Here is a 17,568-nt window from a genome sequence, read left to right as displayed (position 1 = left end):
AATAAATGAGTGAAAAACGTCACTTCCGCTCGTACGTTCCCTTGACTTCCGGTTCACTTCCGCAGTTGTCCGTCTCTGCCGTTAGTTTCCCAAGATGAAGATCGTCACCTGGAATATAAACGGGATCCGGACCTTCAGAGGAGGAATCAAACAGGCTCTGGATGCTCTGGACGCAGATATCATCTGCGTACAGGAGACTAAAGTCACAAGTAGGTGGTTAACCCGAGCGGAGAGGCGGCCGCCATGTAACGAACCACCACTCGTGTGCATGTGAGGAAAGTTGTGACGATAACACAGATCCCCCCTCCACTCCTCAGGGGACCTGCTGGATGAGAGAAGCGCCATCGTAGACGGTTACAACTCCTATTTCAGCTACAGCCGAGGACGCAGCGGATATTCAGGTTAATTACAGAGTCATGACAAGTCATTGATTCCTTCACAGTAATGTTAAAATGCCCCTGATGTTGTAATGTGTTGTGGCAACTGACACAGACGTCAGTGAATAAAGAGAAGACCGTGTACATTTGCAGCATTGTCGAAATTCTTGTTATACTTAAACCATTGATTGGACAAATTGACATTGAAAATGTTCCATTAATTTACTTTATTAATCTATAAGTTAAGTAAATAATCTTTTAATAGTCCCATAATTGAGAAATTTGCAATATTACAGCAGCAAGAGTCCAAAATAAGCACAAGCAAGTAATAATAAGTAAGTGTCATGATAATAATACTTTAGTGAGAGGAAGATTAATATACACAGTGTAAAATCAAGGACAATATGTGCAGTGAGAATATACATAGTGAATGGATTGCACATTAATTATTGTATTGCAAAGACGCAATGAATATTGCAAAGTTAAGAGAGTTAAACCAGAGTTAGTCCATAATGCGTGCGTGTAGTTCTACTGGGAGCAGCGCTGGTTGTTCAGTTGACCTGCGATACCTCTCCTTCAGACACTGGATCAGTCTGTCCTTCAGTGACGGACTGATCCAGTACTGACACCAGCCCAGTACTGGGATGGTGTCCTGCAGGGGGTGGGACTGGTTGTTCACCAGAGAAGACAGCCATCATCCTCCACTGGGTCAAGGGGGTATCCCAGGACCAAGCGGGCCCTCCTGTTTCTGCGTTATTAAAAAATATCAAAATAACATCAGAGTTTTCATTAAAGGTCAAATTGGAGTTTGAATTTTTCCAACTGTGTTCACTGAGAACACAGTCTTATAAATTAAAACCTTATTATAATGTATGGACTCTTATTTATTAGTCAGGTATAATATCCCTGTAGCCGCTGCTCTACAGTTGCTGCTGTAAGATTACTGCACCATCTGAACTAACTCACTTCCCATTCCTGATGTGCACAGGCGTTGCCACTTACTGTAAGGACAGTGCCACTCCCTTCGCTGCTGAGGAGGGTCTCACCGGTCTGCTCACCAGCCACGAAGGGGCAGTGGGATGCTACGGGGACCACGCTGAGTTTTCAACCGAGGAGCTGCAGCTGTTGGACAATGAAGGACGAGCCATCATCACACAGCACCGAATCATGTAAGAGAGAATCAGTGTACTTTGAGGTTTCTGTGAGGAGTCTGTGTTTTTTCATGAAACCAACTACCTATGCATCCCAGCTTGTGTTTATATTTAGGGTTCTCTCATCTTATTTGGAGTATTTACTTGTTTCAAAGGTGAAAGAAGCCAAATACTTCCAGACATGTATCATTCAAAATAGCAGATTAGTTCCCTTCTTTCTCATTTAACATGTTTAAATAAACATTTGAGGAGTTATTGAGTTTTGGTAAAAATAACAATAAATCTGAAACATCACCTTCAGCCTAGCAAATTTTGAGATGTGAGATTTTATAGTGATTCTACATTTTTCTGTCACAGTATATTAGCTGTAGTTGACTAAGCCTTGTTATTTCCCCCCCAGGTGTCAGGAAAAGGTGCAAACTGTTACCGTCATCAACGTGTACTGTCCGCGGGCTGATCCTGAAAAGCCGGAGCGAAAGCTGTTCAAACTGCAGTTCTACAAGCTGCTCCAGTGTCGGGCTGAGGCTGTGCTGAAAGATGGCAGGTGAGTGCTTCTACCACTTTAGGACTGTTCTTCATTTGAGCTCAAACAAAGCTGTCGATCTTATCATAATTTATTAGCAATGACAAATGGGAAACTAAAGTTTTTTCTCTGCTGTTTTTTTTTCCAGCCATGTGATTGTTTTAGGAGATGTTAATACATCTCACCGGCCGATAGACCACTGTGATCCCAGCGATATTGTAAGTAACAGTTAGAATGATGTCATATGAATATTCGTTTTTTAACTTCAAAATAGTTCCCATTTTGGGGGAAACACTTTCAGTATCTTATCAAGTTTATCAACTCTCTTGTGACTGTAAATTGATTATCAAACTATATCCAGCAGCTGATTAGCTCAGCATAAATACAGGAAATAGGTGGAGACAGAGGAGAAACTGAGACGAGAGCGTTATCCGTCTGAGCAAGGAAACTAATTAAAGTGTTTCCAAAAATGTCAAACTATCCCTGTAATATAATAAAATTTAACCCTGTGTTTGCATATTCATCATAATACAACTAAATGTATTTTGTCCTTACTTAGGAGGATTTTGGTGAACATCCTGGCAGGAAATGGCTGAATGGTTTCCTGCACGGTGCCAAACAAGAGGAAGACAGGAATGAGGTGGAACTCGATGAAGAATCTGAGGAAACTCCGACAGATCCCGTCCACGGAGGGAAATTTGTGGATACGTTTCGCTATTTCCACCCAACTCGGACAAACGCCTTCACGTGCTGGTCCACACTCACTGGAGCGCGGCAGACCAACTATGGCACCCGCATTGATTATATATTCGCTGATTGCCAGCTCGCCAAGGAGCAGTTTGTGACGGCGGACATCATGCCAGAGGTGGAGGGGTCCGACCACTGCCCTGTGTGGGGGCAACTGAGCTGCCCTCTCTTACCCAACTCAAAGCCTCCTCCCCTTTGTACTCGCTACCTGCCGGAGTTCGCTGGCAAGCAGCAGAAACTCTCACGCTTCCTTGTCAAGGTCGATCCAAAGTCAGCTCAGTCTGAGCAGAGGGATGTTTTACCTGGATCCCAGGAGGAGGGAGAAAAGATGGAGAATTTAAACCCACTGGGAGCTGGAAGTGTCTCCGGTAAAAAACGGGGATTAACATCAGATTCTGTTGTCCCAAGAGGGAAAAAGACAAAGACAGTAAAGACTAATTCAAAGCCACAAGGCAGCCTCCTTTCCTTTTTCAAACTTAAACCCACAAATGTTGTTCCCCCTGCTGAAGCCCCTTTGAGACCGTGTGAAACACCTCTCAGCCTGGATAACACCTCAACACAAACCTCACAGAAAGAGTCCACAACGAGAGAACACGTTTCCTCAGTCACAGACAGAGTTCCTGAAGATACAGAGACTGTGAATAATCATTCCCCAGAGACGTGCACCAGCAGCCCCGCAGAGAAATTTAACAAAGAGGTGAAGACAAAACATTCAACCACACAGCCCACTGTGGGACACTCGGGTGCCAACACAGGAGCATCATCTGTGTTTTGGAAGTCAGTTCTTCACGGACCGCCTCCACCGCCCTCCTGTAAGGTCCACAGGGAACCCTGTGTGCTGCGTACTGTGAAGAAGGAGGGGCCTAACATGGGTAAACAGTTCTTTGTGTGTGCACGTCCTCAAGGCCATGCCTCCAATCAGGAGGCTCGATGTAATTTCTTTGCCTGGGTCGACAAGGGAAAGTAACATGTTTACTGCAGGGACCACAGATCATGTTTTCTGCTGTAAAACCTCTACCACAAGTAATGACTGAAAGATGGACCCACAGATGTCTCGTCCTTTCATAGATTTTAATCGTTGACAGTGTTTTTTTCTGAGCTAAATAATAAAAGACATTAGTTTTCTAGTATTTTGAGTTTGTATTTATTTATTCTCAGAGTTGAAACCAATTAATTATCTCTGCCAAGTAGGTTATACATTTTCACCCTTGTTTGGTTTATATCTGAGCAAGAATATGAAAAAAACTACTAAAACACTTGAGGCTTGAATGGAACCGATTGCTTTTAGTTGCGGATAAAGGAGTCGAACCAGGGATTATTTTTGTCACTTCCTTTAAGATTTACCCAAAGACTAAAACTCAAATCAACGTAGTTTTAGTCTCCATCTTGTTAAGTTGACAGAGATACAATGAGATCAAAGCAAAGCTGACGGTTGTTTTGACGGCTTGAACAAACACAAAAACTCACCGAATCAGGCCTGGTGTAAATGTACAGATTCTGGAGTAATTGAAAATGATTAGTGTTCCTAATCAGGTTTAGGTTCCTCAGCATCAGAGATTTCCAACTCAGAATCAAGACCAAGATTTGCCTCCTCGCTTTCCTCATCCGGTTCTTCATGCAGCATCTTTATGACCATTTCAACTGTAAGTCTGAAATTAATACGACCAGCAAAACTAACACTTTGGATCGGTTAACGTTTGTTCATAAAGTATGAAAGGAAAAAACTAAATGATTTGTGGTTATTTAAAAACAAGATATTTAATGAAAACTTAGAATAATTATTAAATGTTAAATGATAAAAATACATTTACCTCATGCATGAAATAACACAGGAAATGAATTCGGGTCATTATTAACCCATGTTGTGCATTTGATGGGTAGTGATACAAAAAAGATGTTTACTCAAAAAAAGTCAAGAAATTGTTTACATAAGGATTTAGATGATCAAAAACAACTTCATTGGGGATTACCTGACATACTGACTGATGAAATTCATTCACGTTAAAGATATAGAGAATAAAAACTGAGTTGGGTCCCTTTTGACCCCTTTTGTGTATCAATGGGTTAAAGCTGTTAGAATTACACTTGTTTGTGACTTACTATTTAACTCCACACAGGAATTATATAAAAGAACACTTCAAATGCTTCATTAAGAAAAGACTTCCATGTAATCGGTTTGCTCTAATGTCACAGCTTCCTCTGACGTCTCAGGATGCTGCAGTGATAGTGATAGCACCACCCACGGCCAAAAGGGGGTTAGCCTCATTTCACTACTTTCATTCGATTGACATTCAATTTTCACTGTGTGTTCTACACTTGAAGGCGTGGGCCTTAATGTGTGATTAGTGGATGTGAACCAGTGCCGTGAGACGGACGCAGTAGGTGACGAGTTTATCCTTACAGTGATGCACAACACGCACACAACTCTGACCCGTTTTGTCTAGTCCCTGTTCGAACTAACCCCTCGGCCGCATCAGGTCCCGATCACAGGTGCTCGCAGCTCAATTGTGAAGGTTTGCAACCCTTGACTGTTTTATATGATATATTGCAAGTCTTGGAGTTTGATGATGTTGGTTATTGGAACAAGGTGATTTGAGGATGTCACGTTGGGCTCTAAGAACTTGTAAGGGACATTTTACACTTTTTCCCGACTTCAAATGACAAATCAGTTGAGTTTCAGAATAGTGATTCGAATGTGCAGCCCTACTTGTGCTCATTGCTTGAAACCAACCCACATCATATACCGTAGCTTCTGATTGTCCAAGATGATCGACACTGAGGATTGTGAACATTGCCCACTAGATGGAGATGACAGTGAGCTGATGACACAAAGCTGAAGCACAGACAAGTAACTTTCCACAGCATCACATTTTATTGACACAACCAGCTGCACAGCCACAGAGTAACCACTGTCACGTAGGCCAGTTGGCAGAGTATTCTAATCTGGAGCAAGTTTTTATTTCTTTGGATTTATATTACATTTGAAAGACTGTTCGACTATTCCCCCCCCCCTCACAAAAGTACTGGCAGTGTCCAGTTGCAGTATTTTATAAAGTAACAGAGCCCCACACGTGGCCTGACCACTCTGGAGGAAAGGGAGGGGCTGCGTTTCTGACATGGCAGGAAATATCTTTTTTAACGCGCGCATATGACAACCTCCTTCCTTCCCTCATTTTTCTCAGTCGTTTCACAGTTGCAAAAACAACCCATGACTCTTTAAAAGACGTGTTTTGGACATGAATCAGCCAACAAGCTTTTAACGTTAACCCCGCTAACTCTGTCAAGACTGAGGACATCCATCTTTCAGGCTACTAGAGGGGTGAGTACAAGAAGAAACCCTGTGGGGCAGCACTCTGCTTCTGTATTTGTGCCACAATACAATTCCCCACTCACACAGATACTGTCTTAAATGATTGTTTTACCTCTAATAATGTACTATACACTCACAGCTCATTGTTTACACTTTAACTATATACGTGTTCTCATTTGTAGTATGTGCTGCCATGGCAGGATTCATAGCACAGATGTGGGATTTTATAAATGTCTCACTGAAATGGGATATCATCTTGGCTGGAGTTTGCTGGCATACCGTTTGGTATAAATATAAAGTGTTTGATTCAAGCATTTGTCTGGATCCAAAATGTCTCCTTGTGAGCTGTATTTCCACACACGTGGATAACATGTGTTATGTTATACATAAGTTTGTTTAACTGTCCTAGACTTTCATTCAAATCAATGAAGTCATTTGACGGCAACAGCAGCAGCAAAATGTCTTTATTCAAATTAATTAATCTGTAAAGACCTCAAATTGTGATATTTTGCTAGAAATCTTCCAAGCAGCCTCTGGATGTGATCCTTTGTTTTCCTTTTGTTATAATGAATAAACAATAAAGTTAAAAAAATCTGCCACCGACGTATACAATCCTTTATGTGAGATCGTGGAAACAGAGACACATTTCCAGTAATCTATTGTGGCTGGGGGGGAGATAACGAACATGTGGGTGTTTCTCTGCTGTGCTAGCAAAGCCCTTATCTCCGTTACGTAGAATTTCCTCAACCAACTGAAATGTCACTGAGAAGTCGGTGACACTTGAGGTTTGACGTAGAGTGTTTTTGGTTTATGCAGGAAGCATGATATACTGCACAGCACCTCCTTATATGATGTTTAAATATGGAGGTGTCTGCTATTGTAAACAATATTTAAACAACCTCCTGGACTTTCGAGGATCTTTTTCATGTGTTGCATGACATGCCCACTTCTGCTGCTACACGTCAGCTCGGCTTTGTTTTGGATCAAGCACATGGTAACTTGTGAGCACGCACCATGTTTCCACTCCTGAGCACAATCACATGTTGACAATCTTAAAAAAGCGCTTATCTCCTAAGCTAATTACCATCACAGTGACTTCCAGCAGGATGCAAACTGTCAGTGAGTGTCCGCCCATGGTGAGACAAAAGCCCACCGTGGAGGAGACCCATTCTGGTCCTTCTTTCTGCTCCCATAGTCTGCAGTGACATGGTAATCAGTCTCCAGTAGGATAAGTCCATGTAAATGTGCAGAGTTCCTGGGTTTACCTGTAGCCTCGGACTGCAGACTGTCGGGGAAACTAGAAAAATAATTGATTCCCATTGTTTGGGCTCCAGTGTTGACACCTTCCCAGTGCAGGCACCTGGTGAGCGGATCCCTGCAGCGTGTATGTCACTGGAACTACCTGTAACTGGTTAAACAAAGGGTTAAGTATGGGTGTTCCCATTTCCCTCTTACTCCCTCCCAGCCTCTAATCTCTCTCACTCTCTCAACTCCTCACTACCAAGGAGCTTTCAAGAGACTCCCTAAGCTGCATAAGAACATTGGAGACTGAAAACTGAGCCAAATTTAAACCAGGAATTATTGTTACGATATCCAGACAAGGCTGCTGGGCTAAGGGTGAGTCGGTCATATGTGTGTGTGTGTGTGTCTTTGAGTTTCTTATGCTGTAGAAGGAAAGGGAAGGGCTAACTGTCAATAGTAAGCTGGTCTTGCATCAGACAAGAAACCATGTGGCGTTCAGGGCTGGATAGTAAGGCTGCATTAATCTCCTGTTGTGTTATTCATTGACAAGATTAGTCTAATGGTTGTTTCAGGATAATACGACTTTTTAACTACAATACATTGAGCACATTGGAAGCTGCATCAGGGAAGGTTGTTGGGGTAAAAAGAAAAAGGCTGTATAAACTGATGGAAAACACAAGAGTGCTTTTGGGTTTCTATTCCTTCTTTGTTTCCACTGAGCGATACCCCTGTGGCCAATGAGTTGTCTAACGTGGAACAAGTTTTCAGTTAACTTGGTTTGTCAAGTTTCTCCGGCTTCACCCTCCCCTAAAATGCATAGCAGCAGGCCCTGTTGTAAAACATCTGCCTCCTACAATGTGAGCGTTGAGTGTTTTTTGTGAAACTTAAAGTGGAACACGTTGCTGACATTTAGTCAGAATTCCTTGTTGCTCGAGTGTGTTGGCCACGAGCCATGGGAAAGTCATTACGTTAGTAGCTGAAGAAAGTTAGTCTAACCAAACCTGACCTGAGGCCAGTATGCAGGCAAAGGACGACTCTGTATTTAGACTAAATAGCACCATGTACACAGGAAGCCTTTGTTTGTTTCTGTGGGCCACTGCTATCAAGCACAAAGTTGTAGGGATTGTTCAGAAACAAGCGTAGGAAAGGGGGGGAAATTCCAGTTTAGTGAAAAACTTTTTAGGAATGTCACAACGACTGTGTCTTTAGGGGTCAGATGTGAAAATCCTGAGGACACTTGGAGAAGGGAAGTCTCCCATGACCCCTGTGGCAGGAGCGCAGACCTACGCTCATTCCCAGAGCACGTCCATGCCAGCTTTGTGTGGCCCACAGTAGATTAGAGCAACATAAGTCCTCTGACAACATTTGTTACTTAAAGCCCTTAATATCACACACGCTTTAAACTGACACAGCTAACGTGTCAAATTTCCTCTCAGATTTATTTTCTAATCCAGAAGTCCTTTTTTTTTTCCATCCTCACATCCGAGGAGGAGGAGAAGTCCAACTTGAACCCGTGGCAAAGGAGTTCGCCAAAAGAAGAAAACATCATAAATCCAAGATTCATGTTGTCTTTGGCGAGTGGGAGAAATTACAGTGGTGTGTCTCCAGTCTTTGTAGGCCTGCCATTTTGAAGCTACAAAGCACTTTCTGTATTGTAGGCTACTCGTCGTATTCAGAGTTTCTTGAGTGCTGTGGCTTTCCTCAAATAGGCTTTGTTTACCTTAAAATGGCTGAGGAGTTTTAAATACCTTTGCCAGTCGCTTAAATAAATCCATATTTATCGTACCGGAGACCAGAGCCCGTCCTGAGTGAGATCTTTAGTTGTTAAGAATTCAGAAAAGGTTTATTTTTTCCCACAAATAATGGAAAGTGTGTCAGATCTCTGCTTTCTAGGTGCGCAGTAGATTTTGATAACCAACTATTCTGCAAATTAAAAAGTGGCTGTGTCTTTTCTTCCAGAAAATTTTAAAGCGAAATCTTGGGTCAAGCAAACGTGAATCTTTAAAGTCCTTTGAGCAAGAAACTCAGTACCAACCAAAACAATGGAGCTCCAGAAGATGAATGGACACAGCAAGGATGAAGGGTAAGATTCATAAACAAACTGGATAGATCATATCACAGTTAATGTGTCGCGACCTAATTATATATATATATATATATATATATATATATGTTTTTTCCCTGTTGTATAGGTTTGATGGGCTGGACGTCATGGCTGAACACGAGGAGTTTCTCCCAAATAAAACTGGTGCTAAGAAAGAAATGCACTTTACAGATGTGAGTGATTTTCCCTTTTTGTGTGTGTGTGTGTTTGTGTGCGTGTGTGCGCCCAGCGGCTGTATGAAAACCGGCTCTACCTTGTTTAAAAGGTAAACAGCCACTTATTGACCCAAATGCAAACACTCATGAAAGATGCAAATACTCAGGTATCCCCATATTCATAAATATTGAGTTTAAAATGTTGATTACCTGAACTGTGTATGTCGTATGTAGTAGACCTTAAATAATAACCACAACATATTCTTTCAAGCCTCAGAAGGTCTTGAAATAGCAGAGAATGTTTGAAACCAGCTCAAATTAAATTTTGGAAGAGCCAGTTAAAATAGGCCGATTGCCGATGCTAATAATGTAATCATATTCTTCTCTATATATATACACACAGTACATGCGCTATGTTTAGGTTTGTCCATGGAGAAAATACGCAACCAACACGAGAAAAAGTGTATTTTATGTTCAGTTATGTTGAGATTCCATGAAAAAATATCTGACCCTTACTAGGTTGTTTGTTTATAGCTCGTTGTGATCCGTGTTCTTTGACCCACAGTTGAAAGCTGATTTAAAGGAGGGAGAATTTCGGTGGGGGGTACTCGGGTGGGACGGGGGGGGGGGGGGGGTGTCAGGTGTGAGTAAATGGTTTATTAGGCTCACAGGTCAGTTAGAGGTACTTCCAACTTTGCAGAATTTAGCTCACGGCCACAGGGACTTCAGGACAAATCCCACTGGGCTGGTGTACCGTCAAAAACATCCATAAAGTTTTAACCAACCATGTCTGTCTCTTTACTGGCCCTCTGTTACGGGGCTGTATTCACTGGCCAACTACAACTAAGTTACTTCACGTGAAGTTACTTAAAGTTAATCACGGTCACACACCTCATGTTTCTTTGCTGTGATCCTTGTGCTGTTGTGTGATTTTGTTTCAGAATTTGATTTTCATCTTCTGTTGTCTTCTCACTGCAGTTCGAGGGAAAGACTTCATTCGGCATGTCCGTCTTTAATCTCAGTAACTCCATAATGGGCAGTGGAATTCTCGGATTGGCTTTTGCAATGTCCAACACTGGAATCATTCTTTTTTTGTGAGTATGAAGCCAAACACACAAACTGTATGTCTGACTGTTTACACGTGTGTTAATGTATTTGTCTATCCATGTGTATATGCATGCATTTGCCCACTGCATCCTTAAAATACTCTTGTCCAAAGAGGATATTGTAGTTAACTATATTCAGCTTCTTCCTGTGACTTATATTTAGTATTTGGGTTAAGCCAGATGCTCCTTGAGGTTGCAAGAATAAAGCATGGCTGTTAGATGAGTGTGTTCAACACAGTGAAGATGTGTGCAAGTCATTTTGTCCTTTTCTTAATGTTTCTGTATGCGTTTTATCTTTTCTTTCGAGATGTGATAAGATTGCATTACATTTTTTGCATAGTTAATTATTTGTTGTGTATGTTTTATTTATTTTGTTGTTACTGGTGTTTCACTTTAAGTTAGATATTTGATATTTGATTCAGGTTATAATTAGGATTAGGTCAAAGTTTGTGTTGTTGGATGCAGTGTGGATGCAGTCAGTGGAGGGTCCTTATAAGGCTAGAAGCAGGGCCACAGGGGTGTGTGTGTCATCTGTGTGTTTGTGTTAGGACAGGTATGAGTGGTGGCCTGAGCTCTGCGCAGGAATACGTTTGTGTGTCCCTGTGTGGCCTTTGTGGGTGTAAATGTGCGCATGCAACTGCTACTGCGCAAAGCCTGATCTGTCACATTGTACCATTAGAGCTCATGCACACGCAGCTTCTCTAAATCAGATTTGAGCTGTTAAATTTAGACCTTAGGGAACAGATCCAAGGCCCGCCTGCTTGGATCAGACCTGTGCTATGTGGCGGGGGGGCTCCTAAAGCCAAACTCTTGTGAGGGTGGAAAAGAACAGTGACTAAAGATGATTCCCACAGATTGAATATTAATAGAATTATCTTTAACCATTCTCTTTGTATATAAAAATTAAATCCCCTCTCTGGTGTCTTCACAGAATCCTGTTGATGTCCATTGCCATTCTGTCTGCGTATTCAATCCATCTCCTGCTGAAATGTGCTGGAGTTGTCGGTGAGCCAGAGCTACGGCCACTTAGCATACAAGGCCACAGAATAAATTCTGTATTCAGAACTTATCACACAAATATAATGTTCATGTGCTCTCAGGGATCCGGGCGTATGAACAGCTGGGGAATCGGGCGTTTGGCTCCGTGGGAAAAATAGTGGCTGGGTGCATTATTACAATACACAACATCGGAGGTACAATGTCTTTTTATGAAATCTTTTTGTGTTATTTATTTAAAACTGATACCCTCAGATCAACACACCATAGTAAATGACCAAAATAAACTTGTTTCAATCTCCTTTTAGCAATGTCCAGCTATCTCTTCATCGTCAAGTCTGAGCTCCCTCTGGTTATTCAAGCTTTTCTTGGAACTAATGTAAACACCGGGTGAGTGGAGAAGGATTACTCTGATTTATGTATATACCTCAGTAGACTCACGTTTTAGTTTTTCTGCAGAACTGATTTTGTTTGTCTGACTGTTTCTTAGAGAGTGGTTCATGAATGGAAACTACCTGATCATCATTGTTAGCATTTCCATCATTCTTCCTCTAGCACTCATGAAACAACTCGGTATGTTTTTCATCCTGTCGTCACATTTTCTTTAGTCGTTACCTTTATTTTCTCATATATTTCACGTCTCTACGACCTGTTTTTAATGATGTGTTAACTCTCATATTCTGAAATTCAAAGTATCATCTCTTCCAGTGTTTCCTCTGAGTTTGTGACTGAATCTTTTTCTAATCCAGGTTACCTGGGCTACACCAGTGGCCTCTCCCTCACTTGCATGGTGTTTTTCCTCATTTCGGTGAGTCGGCAAAGAGCCAAATAAAGATTCATACAATATCTTCAGCTGTTCCTCCGTTTAACGTTTTATCTCGGATTGCTGTCAATCCCCAGGTTATCTACAAGAAATTCAATATTGATTGTCCACTGGAGGAGGAGGATCATCCTAATATGACTGTTTTTAGTGACGACCACGCTGCCATGAATGAGACGGGCGACTTCTGTGAAGCCAAGATGTTTACCGTCAACTCACAGGTTTGAGGAATATCATTTACACATCGCAAAGTTTCATCAGGGCGTGTTATGTCAACAGATGTATTGATTACAGGTAAACTATTGGCTGTGTACTACTCACCAACATTTGTTGTCCTCTGCTTTTAGACCGCGTACACAATCCCAATCCTGGCCTTCGCTTTTGTCTGTCACCCCGAGGTGTTACCGATCTACACCGAGCTGCGAGAGTAAGTCAGAAAGAATCGTCTTTTTCTTTAAACGTGTGGGAGAAGAAAGCCGAGCTAAAAATGTTTTAATAAAATTATTTTTATGTTGCAGTGCCACCAAGAAACGTATGCAGGGTGTCGCCAACATTTCCATCTTGGCCATGTTTGTCATGTACCTAATGACGGCTCTTTTCGGTTACCTCACCTTCTATGGTAAGACACTCAAAGGTCACTCTGTTCTGAAGTGGTGATTGGCAAGATTTCAAATGAATGGTCCACTTGTGCCCAGTGCATTTTCCGATGTTGTGAAAGAGGGTCTATACCAGGTGAGATACTGTTTATCAAGCGGTGTGTGCGTCCCTGTGTGTGTACAGGTGCTGTGGAGTCCGAGCTGCTCCACACCTACAGTCGCTTGGGCTTCAAGGACGTCCTGATCCTCTGCGTGCGTCTGGCGGTGCTCGTGGCCGTCACGCTCACCGTCCCCGTGGTTCTGTTTCCGGTGAGACATTCATCCTATTAGAAAAGAAAGAAGTAATGTTTACTTTACACATTTCATAAAAAGAAAGGGTTGACCTCAATAAATATCTTTTAATTGTAAAATATACTTTATAGAATTGTATTTACTAAGAATAGATAAATGCAGTATGAAAGCCATTATGGAGGCTTATTAAAATCATTATTGTGAAAGTGATGACCCCTAGTGGTTAAAGAATTGTGAATTCATTCTAATAAGCCCCATATTTTATTGGCAGATAGGCCTGAGACCAGTTTATGACTTGAGGCTTTTCTTTTTTAAGTAGGTCACCTCCTACCAAGGTTGTCCAAGAACATCCTGAACTCACAGCTGGAACATTACGAGTTCACGAGGCTTCTAATGTCGACTCTTTACCACATTAGTGGCGCTGCAGCAGGGATCCATGCAAATACACAGTCTGAGAGAGAGTAAGAATAGAGTTATTGTCAAGGTTCTGAAAATAACTCAGTTTCAGAGCAAAACTTCTCAAAGCAGCTGTTTCTGTTTCAGCACTGTGCTGAGTGTGTGAAGCCTTTTCAGACTTCAGAGTCATCTACAGATTCTGAAAGGGACCAGTCTTTTAAATGGCTGGAAAGCATCCAGAATAAAAGAGATTATTAAAAATGCAGCGTCAATCAGCAAACATGGCCTACTACTTGTTTCCACGCAAACTGAGGCCATGCATCATCAAGCTGTTGGCAACTTTCTTATGTCAATGTTGCTAAATGCTATGAAAACTCCAATAAGAGGTCGGAATACTCCTCCAAACCTAATTCCATAATTGCTTATTCCGACCCTGAACTTATTCCTGTTAAGGCTATCAGAACATGCTGCTTGCATGGCAGTGCCTTTGCCAGATTATTGTCTTAATCGATCAATATACAGAATATCAGGGGTTTTCCCCAAAAGTGAAACTACTCCTTTAATACTGTATTTCTGTTTAGAGTGTGAACACCTGCTGTTGCTCTGCACACTGAAACTGTCAAGTATGTCGCACTTCTGGTCTTGTACGTCATCTACAAACAAATATTTATGACCTCAAGGGGCGATGGAAAATGCTCGCTAAAGTGTCAGCTAGCTGGAAGACGGAGTTACTGAATATACGTGTAGCGCCAAATGAACAGTGGCAAAAAGCTGTTACCTGTGGTGATAAAACCAGATGACCTTTATTTGTATCAGTCTTAGTACTTGTTATCTTGCTTGTAAAGGGAAACATGTTTTCCTTCCTTCCTTCTGCAGATCCGCAGGGCTCTGCTCCAGATCTTGTTCCCTGACAAGCCCTTCCACTGGGCCAGACACATAGCCATCGCCTTCTGTCTCATCTTCCTGGTCAACCTGCTCGTTATCTTCGTGCCCTCTATCCGCGACATCTTTGGCATCATCGGTATGTTTACACGTGAAGAAATATTGTTTAGTCTGGGCTTCAGTGCGGTATTTTTTTTGTATTGACTTTGTCATCTGGAAGCTGTGTTATCACTTTCTGTGTGCCGTCTTAACTTCTCTGTTCTCCACCTTCATCTACAGGAGCCACATCTGCCCCCACCCTCATCTTCATCCTACCTGGAATCTTCTATGTCCGGATTATTCCTGAAGACCAGGAGCCTTTACTGTCCAGACCTAAGATTCAGGTACAAGTCGATTCCTTCAGCTATATGAAATTAAATGAATCTTCTCTTGCTTGGCCTCAATCACCATGAGATCCTAAGCACTGGGTTATTTTGTTTCTGAACCAATCCCTGTAATACACCTCGTTTATGATATGTACTGTTTTCAACCTGCTTAAAGTAACTTGTAACTGAGTAAATAGCGGTGTTAACCCTTGTGATCCTAGGAAAAACTACCTCAGCATTAAATCATATTCATTAACACCGACAAAGATGAAAATAAATGATTTATTAAACAACAATTTTATTAAATGATTAAATCACCTTCAGGCAACCTCTTTAAAGCAAAACCCAAAACTTCAGGAGGGGTCCTTTAAATATAGATAACAGACAAATAATGGCAATTTGCCAAAGCTATTTATGTCTAAGATAAGACTTTAGCCGGACATATAATAAATGTGCTAGGGTAGAATAGAACAAAGTACAATTAAGCAACAGCAGTTAATTCAAACACAGTCAGAATGAAACCACAGACACAGTTTTACTCATGTGGGCCCACATGTGAAATAAAACCCTGTTACAGGCTCGAGAGCGACGTGTGAAGTTAGTGAACTTACAGAACAAGTAGAGTCCTCATCCCTGGAGGCCATGACAGTCAGCTACTCACTCAGCATCAAATCTTCCTCCTCCTCCTCCTCCTCCTCCTTCCTATGAAGACAGCACGTCCATGAAGAAGGGGGGCGCCTCCCTCGAAGCCAGAGGTGCAACCATGCTGTTCCGGTCACGTGGTGCGCTACCTGGTGCCCCTGTGAGGCTCTGGCGTCCGTTTTTTTTTTACGAACTAGCTTAGCATTAGCTGAATGCTAACACGTGGCCAAACACTAAAACACTTCCTAAGCGACACTTTAAGGTCACCTGTTACACGTGACTTCACTTTTGTTTAGGAGAAACACACGCTGCTTCCCGCGATGTTTCATCCAATCGCTCGGACCTGCGCTCTCCTGTAGTCCCGCCCCCCTCTTGGCCAATCAAAACCTTGATGACTCTCCACACTGACCAATCAGAGGCAGATAACACAGGAAGACACCTGAAATGATCAAGATGGTTTCGTCCCACATGTCAGGAGATGAACCAAAACAAATTATGTGAAGTTTAAACATTTTAATGCTTTACTTTACTATTTGACATGTTGTTGACACAGATGTTGTTGTGTTTCCTTCCGCCTCTGCAGGCTGCATGCTTCGCTGCCCTGGGATTCGTCTTCATGATCATGAGTTTGTCGTTCATCATCACCGACTGGGTGACTGGGGAGTCCAGAAGCGGGGGTGGACACTAGCTGCCACGACCGATCAGCGCCACCATGAAAACAATGCAACCAAAGCTCCCCGTCATTAAATTAAACCCCTAATCTGCCGAGCTGGACTGTTCGGCTGGAAAGATATGTGAAGGGCCTTCCACCACAACAACCCCCCCCCCCCCCCCCCCCCCCCTAAAAAAAGAAAAGAGAAATTCAAAAGTGATGGGGCCGACAAAAGGTCAAAAGGTCCTGTAACGGAGGAGAGAACAAAGATGCATGAGAATACTAAGAAATATGTTCTGACTTATTGAAACCTGTGTCCCAGGCTGCAGCAGGGAGGTGTAGAAATGAATAGGAACGGAGTATTCCCAGTAACAGCATCAAGGATGAATGGGAACAGCGTGACTCAAATGGAAATCCTATTTTAGAGGATGGTTGTGTAGAGTGTCCTGGAATAACTCAGTCACTGCCGAGCTCCTCACGATCTCCGAGTGTACACGACAGAAATGTGATGATGAGCGTTTGCTTTTTATAAAAGAAAATTACTGTCAGTTGCGATTTTTGTAATATATTAGAGACACGTGTCAAAAATCAAAAAATTTCTCTCAACGTGACAGATTCAGCTCAGCACGACGAGCGAGGGGTCAGTCTGCAGATCCCTGACCGCTCCAATCTGTCAAACTTCACTGACGTGTACATGGAAATGAATGAATGTGTTTTAATATGATCATTTGTTAATATAATTCTGACACGAGGTTATCATCGTCACAGATGAGGCTGACGTGACCTTTCATATGGTGCAGTTTCTGGGGTTTTTGCTGCTATAATCATGAAGGTCAAACGTTCAGTTACTGACAATCAGAAAGACAGAGAGAGGTTTGCACAATATCAAGTTTATACATGTCGCTGAAGTCGTCATAGCTGCAAACCAAAGAATTTATTTATTGTGTCATATTGAGATGGGTTTCAACACATTATATTTTAAAACAAAATCATGTTCGGCAAAGTCCAGTTATCGAATAAAATGTATAACAAAATCCGGGTTTAGAAACGCGGTTTTTCTTTCAAGGATTTAAGTTAAAAAAAGAAAAATAACTTTTTTTCAAAAATTGCCATTCAGCCTGTACATTTTTTAAATAAATTTGAATGTTGTTATCTGTCAATAAAAAATATGTCTCTCATTTGTACATGCACGGAGTTGAAGTCATCTTTTGTG

At 41.9% G+C, this 17,568-nt stretch overlaps 2 protein-coding genes across 4 annotated transcripts; both read left to right on the top strand.

Annotated features, from left to right (window-relative positions):
• The first annotated feature begins 46 nt into the window (after window positions 1-46).
• apex2 (APEX nuclease (apurinic/apyrimidinic endonuclease) 2) lies at window positions 47-3,928 on the top strand. The gene is made up of 6 exons (XM_053425682.1): window positions 47-209; window positions 318-401; window positions 1,366-1,546; window positions 1,929-2,072; window positions 2,200-2,269; window positions 2,611-3,928. Exons 1-6 carry the CDS (start codon window positions 95-97, stop codon window positions 3,763-3,765), a joined length of 1,749 nt encoding a protein of 582 aa, XP_053281657.1. The 5' UTR covers window positions 47-94; the 3' UTR covers window positions 3,766-3,928.
• Window positions 3,929-5,905: 1,977 nt separating this feature from the next.
• On the top strand, window positions 5,906-17,539 carry LOC128443010 (sodium-coupled neutral amino acid transporter 3). 3 transcript variants are annotated; one of them, XM_053425695.1, is made up of 16 exons: window positions 5,906-6,117; window positions 9,310-9,433; window positions 9,543-9,627; window positions 10,588-10,703; window positions 11,647-11,720; window positions 11,816-11,908; window positions 12,020-12,101; window positions 12,202-12,284; window positions 12,461-12,519; window positions 12,612-12,752; window positions 12,879-12,958; window positions 13,050-13,150; window positions 13,312-13,436; window positions 14,691-14,835; window positions 14,976-15,079; window positions 16,287-17,539. In XM_053425695.1, the coding sequence occupies exons 2-16, from the start codon at window positions 9,393-9,395 to the stop codon at window positions 16,389-16,391; spliced, it is 1,434 nt and encodes a 477-aa protein (XP_053281670.1). In that variant the 5' UTR covers window positions 5,906-6,117; window positions 9,310-9,392; the 3' UTR covers window positions 16,392-17,539. The 3 variants fall into 3 exon arrangements, with proteins under 3 accessions (XP_053281670.1, XP_053281669.1, XP_053281671.1); XM_053425694.1 differs by lacking the exon at window positions 5,906-6,117 and adding an exon at window positions 7,565-7,725; XM_053425696.1 differs by lacking the exons at window positions 5,906-6,117; window positions 9,310-9,433 and having other exon boundaries at window positions 10,551-10,703.
• Window positions 17,540-17,568: the final 29 nt, after the last annotated feature.

The sequence above is a fragment of the Pleuronectes platessa genome, chromosome 6, assembly GCF_947347685.1.
Source record: "Pleuronectes platessa chromosome 6, fPlePla1.1, whole genome shotgun sequence".
In the NCBI taxonomy this organism is placed as follows: Eukaryota; Metazoa; Chordata; class Actinopteri; order Pleuronectiformes; family Pleuronectidae; genus Pleuronectes; species Pleuronectes platessa.
Note: the sequence above shows the minus strand (reverse complement) of the source record. Positions and strands in the feature narration are given on the sequence as shown.

Bases quoted from the DNA above. Each gene is read 5' to 3' on its own strand.
- apex2 (XM_053425682.1), top strand. From the start codon at position 95: ATGAAGATCGTCACCTGGAATATAAACGGGATCCGGACCTTCAGAGGA. The intron at 1,547-1,928 runs GTAAGAGAGAAT...TTTCCCCCCCAG, and splicing joins ATCACACAGCACCGAATCAT to GTGTCAGGAAAAGGTGCAAA. The intron at 2,073-2,199 runs GTGAGTGCTTCT...TTTTTTTTCCAG, and splicing joins GCTGTGCTGAAAGATGGCAG to CCATGTGATTGTTTTAGGAG.
- LOC128443010 (XM_053425695.1), top strand. From the start codon at position 9,393: ATGGAGCTCCAGAAGATGAATGGACACAGCAAGGATGAAGG. The intron at 10,704-11,646 runs GTGAGTATGAAG...GTGTCTTCACAG, and splicing joins ACTGGAATCATTCTTTTTTT to AATCCTGTTGATGTCCATTG. The intron at 14,836-14,975 runs GTATGTTTACAC...CTTCATCTACAG, and splicing joins CGACATCTTTGGCATCATCG to GAGCCACATCTGCCCCCACC.